General features: G+C 39.6%; 1 protein-coding gene across 1 annotated transcript in view; it reads left to right on the top strand.

The window, feature by feature from the left end:
* The window catches only part of cdk7 (cyclin-dependent kinase 7), a 4317-nt gene extending 1005 nt beyond the window's left edge, over positions 1-3312 (top strand). Inside the window, exons 6-12 of the mRNA XM_029163891.3 lie at positions 948-1058; positions 1141-1259; positions 1466-1565; positions 1674-1760; positions 1867-2016; positions 2167-2305; positions 2874-3312. Coding sequence (XP_029019724.1) covers positions 948-1058; positions 1141-1259; positions 1466-1565; positions 1674-1760; positions 1867-2016; positions 2167-2305; positions 2874-2902 — 735 coding nt within the window. The 3' untranslated portion in view covers positions 2903-3312. The remainder of the gene's footprint in view (positions 1-947; positions 1059-1140; positions 1260-1465; positions 1566-1673; positions 1761-1866; positions 2017-2166; positions 2306-2873) is intronic.
* The last annotated feature ends 1273 nt before the right edge of the window (positions 3313-4585 follow it).

Here is a 4585-nt window from a genome sequence, read left to right as displayed (position 1 = left end):
ATTAGTCTTGACACGTATTACAGCTTTGTTCTGGACGGCTTTGAATATCCTGAGCATATTAATAGAATTAACTAATTAACCCTAGCAAACTATAAACTACAAATATCATATTCCATTGTTGTTCATCAGGAAAATATGGTGGGACTCTAGTAGTAGTTGTAGTAGTCTGCAAACAAAATGACCAATGTGTAATATTAATTTACATGTTTTTTTTGTTTGTCATCAAAGCATCTTAGTGGCAAAGCTGACCGATCAAAACATTTAGAAATTGAACGGTCTAAGCTCAGATGAAGACGTGTGAGTAAGGGAAAAAAAAGTGGGATGACAAAGGCAGCAGTATGAGTGCTCCAACTGAACCATTAAGTGCTTCCATAGGGTCTCTAAGGCTTTTAGAGTTTTCCCCACCTTCTCGTCTGGTTTGTTTTAGCATACAAGGCTCCAGTTTGGTGTCCATCACCAATACATCACACTCTAATAGAAGGATCCTGAACTGCGATAAGAAAAAAAAAATCAATATCACTTTGCTCTTGGCTCTCACAACAAATTGATGCCATTAGCCACTCAGAGGCAGCTGCCTGGACAGACACGATGATGTAATGTGACGCCATATTACCTTTGCTCAGTGTCTATTTAAGGGTCTTGTGTTCAGTTTGGAAAGTATGAGGTTATTGGCTACAGCTGCGGGAGTGCCTAGCAGGATGGAGGGGTGTTGTTAGAAGTGATGAGACCATATAGATTGTGGATAAGAGGTTAAATATGAACTGTGTTATTTTAATTCCAGCTGTGTCCATTTACTGACGTATTCCATCTGTCCATAATTCTCTCTGCTCTGCAGTTTAAAGATGTAATGTGATGTGGCTTATGTAAACGTGATGCAATGGATCATTCGTTATCAGATATTTGACTTCCCCTTTTGACTGTCCCTTTTCTTGGTTTTGTTTCGTAAGGTAATCATCAAAGACACCAGCCTAGTTCTGACTCCAGCTAACATCAAAGCCTACATCCTCATGACTTTACAGGGATTAGAGTATATGCACCAACACTGGGTCCTACATAGGGTAAGAGAATTTTTTATTGTATTTCACTGTGAATACACATTACGACACACAAATGACAATGATGATAATTTGTTATGAGCAGGATCTGAAGCCCAATAATCTGCTGTTGGATGGGAATGGTGTGTTGAAGCTGGCTGATTTTGGTTTGGCCAAATCATTTGGTAGCCCCAACAGAATCTACACACATCAGGTTGTTACCAGGTCGGTGCTGTTTTTCATTCTTGTTTTATTAAAGGAAATTACTTGGAGGAAATCAAGTTGGGACTAGTTAACCACATGCATAATGCAAAAAATGGATTATCGTAGCAAAGTAGAACAGCAGCAGGTTTAATCTAGGGTTAATCTGTGGTTTCACAAGATACTTGAGACTTCTGATGTAGAATCCTGTTCATTTTTCTTTTTGTTAGGTGGTACCGCTCCCCTGAGCTCCTGTTTGGTGCTAGGATGTACGGTGTGGGTGTGGACATGTGGGCAGTGGGATGCATCCTGGCAGAGTTGCTCCTTCGGGTACACAAGTCTCACTTCACAGAGACGTAGTCATTCATAACGGTAACACTAGCTGCTGTTACCACTGTATCCAAGCTGAAGTATCTCTGTGTCATCCTTATGCTCTAGATACCATTCCTTGCTGGAGACTCGGATCTCGATCAGCTGTCCAAGATCTTTGAGGCTCTTGGGACTCCAACGGAGGATTCTTGGCCTGTTGGTATCAGAATTTTCCCCACTTAGGTCTCTGACTGGCTTTTTTTGCACTGCGACAATGCACTGATGACAACTGTATACGTTTGTTTTTTATATGGCTCTGCAGGGACTGAGTAGTCTCCCAGACTATGTATCATTTAAATTTTTTCCTGGCACACCTCTGGAACAAATATTTACTGCAGCTGGAGATGATTTGCTTGAGCTACTACAGGGTCTTTTCACCTTTAACCCATTGGCACGGACAACAGCTACACAGGTTAGAAGGACAGTAGTATACAATTTAATGCAAAATTATTAAGTTATTATAGTTTTTATTATATAAGTGTGATAATTAGCAAGACACTTTGATGTAATTGGTTACACCCTCCTATGTAGGTGATGACACATTTACTCTTCTGTCATCCAGGCTTTGAAGATGAGGTACTTTAGTAACCGTCCCGGACCCACTCCTGGCCCCCAGCTGCCACGACCCAACTGTTCAGCTGAGGCTCTGAGGGAGAAGGAGTCTGTTGGGGTGAAGAGAAAAATAGAAGGGCTAGAGACAAGTAATAAACACACACAAGCTAGTATTTTTAAATGCAGTAAAATCACCCCAGCTATAATTACTGTACAGGGTGCTGTATACTCAAAGGTGTCACTAGATGCTTCCTCTAATTGTCACTAGGAATCAGTTCTTTTTACTGTAATCTGAGGAGTTAAAGAGTACCAAACATTTTGAGCTTAACTTTGAAAGAGTTACACATAAATGTATTTGGATTCATTTTGCGTTTTTGTACTAAGGTCATAAAGTCGGAATACTACTGTTCTGAACCCAGCCATTCAAAGGGCTTTGGCTCCACTTTTAACTTGAAATTTAGTGCATAGTGTAGAAAAACCCACACTTTAGTGGATTGTGGTCTGTATGTTTTACTGAAGTAGGACCTTGAAGTTACTGGGAGGTTCAAAGCCTTTCCTGCTCCTCCCACAGTTTGGAAACTTTAGTGGTTGGCAGATTGCTCATTACAGACATGTTTGACTTTGAATGTGTAGCATGGGTATAGATTTATTTTCTGTACATAGAAAACCATTTTAACTTTGTGTTATCCTATTAAATCTGGTGTCTGTTATTTTCAGCTGCGATGAAGAAGAAGCTCATTTTTTGACCAGATGGGACCTGCTAAGACATAGGACCACCTTCTTCATAGCATTGCATGGTTCAACTTCTTACAATGCTCAGGGCTCTTCCCTGGAATGAAATAACATCACAACCAGTGAAGGAGAAAAAAGTTCAAATGTAGTCAACTGTAGACCATTGTAGAAGTTATCTGTTACATGAGTTGGGAGTTCTGCCTAAGACAAGCTCTTAGCTCCTGTGCTGTCCTGCAACTGATATGCAACAGTGACTTGACATCCGTAGTGAATGTTGTTGGCTTTGGTGCTCCTACGTTGATGCCTGATTTATGGGAGCCTGTTTGAATTTGTATGACTGAAAGAGAGAACAACCAAATGAGGGTGACTGATTTTTTGTTTCTATATGTTTTTGTATGTAAAATCAATAAATTGTGCAACTGGATATGTTGTATTTACTTTATATGGACAAAATGTGAAACTTTTACTAACTAAGTAATAAACATGAGACTTTGATATAATGTGATTTATATATTTTATTAGAACATATTTTCCCACACAGTAGCTATTAAATAGATATTATATTTGACATATCTAGTCTGTTTTCTCCTTTGTGGCTGTATGTAGATAGAACATTTATACTTCTGGTTCACAGTATTTACTCGGTGTATCGGTGACTGGGTGTTGGAGACTTCCTGTCCTCAGGGTAGGTGGGTTTGACACTTAACAGGCTTGACAACACCCTGCAGCAACTTGACACATATTTTTCCTGCTGCATCCTTTCTCTTCACTATGATCTATTGCAGTTTGGCAGACCTTCTGCTGCCCTTTTGGCTTTCTGAGACAGACGAGGTGGACAGGAAGAGATGAGAACATGTTGCTCTTACATTTTCTTCATCTGAGTGGCGTTATGAAAACTTGCACAGGTATAAATGTGGCTCTTTGCTTTGTGTTACATTCTGGGTCTGATCAGAGAGGATTGTGGGTATTAGGTCATGTTTCCAAGTTCAGAAAGAGGCAACCCTGTGTAATTGAGGCGCATTTGTGAATTCTCATAATACAGCACTGAGATGTAACACAATGGCTTGGTTTGGCAGCAGTGAGTCAGATGACAGTTTGGCAAATAGCATCACTGTCAGAGAGCGATACAGTAGCAGCCTAATCAGCTCCAACTCCCACTGCACTGGCCAGAAAGTCCCTGCTAGATAACTGTGCTGTTGTCTGGTTGCATGTTCGTGTCTTGCAATTCTGTTTTATCAGAACTGTATGTTTTTTCACTGCTGTGTCATGACAACACAAATTCAAACTGCTTGATTTTCCTCAACAAACTGTACAAAACGATCTTTTAATTGTATCCTGCAAGAAACTGTGTCATCTTATAAATTATACACGATTAAATTCAATATAAATAAATATTTTGGACTGGTTTATATAGACATAAATGCACTCTATTTTGAATTGTCTAGTGTCAGTTAGTAATTTGTATAAACTGATACAACCCATGATGAAAATGATGAAAAATGTAAAAATATATACATCTTATATAGCATCTCAAATTCAGGATGTGAAGAAGGTCCTGTTAATATTTAGACTATGTCAAGTGGCATCTGGCGTTTGAGGAATAATCTAAAGAGTTTCCCATAAGCTGTTTCAAAGGAGCCTTTGTTGAAGGTAATCGTGTGATTGCGCCTTTGTGGCAGAAGCAGCGGCGCGCGTGC

The sequence above is a fragment of the Betta splendens genome, chromosome 9 (genome assembly GCF_900634795.4).
Source record: "Betta splendens chromosome 9, fBetSpl5.4, whole genome shotgun sequence".
NCBI classification, from domain to species: domain Eukaryota; kingdom Metazoa; phylum Chordata; class Actinopteri; order Anabantiformes; family Osphronemidae; genus Betta; species Betta splendens.
Note: the sequence above shows the minus strand (reverse complement) of the source record. Positions and strands in the feature narration are given on the sequence as shown.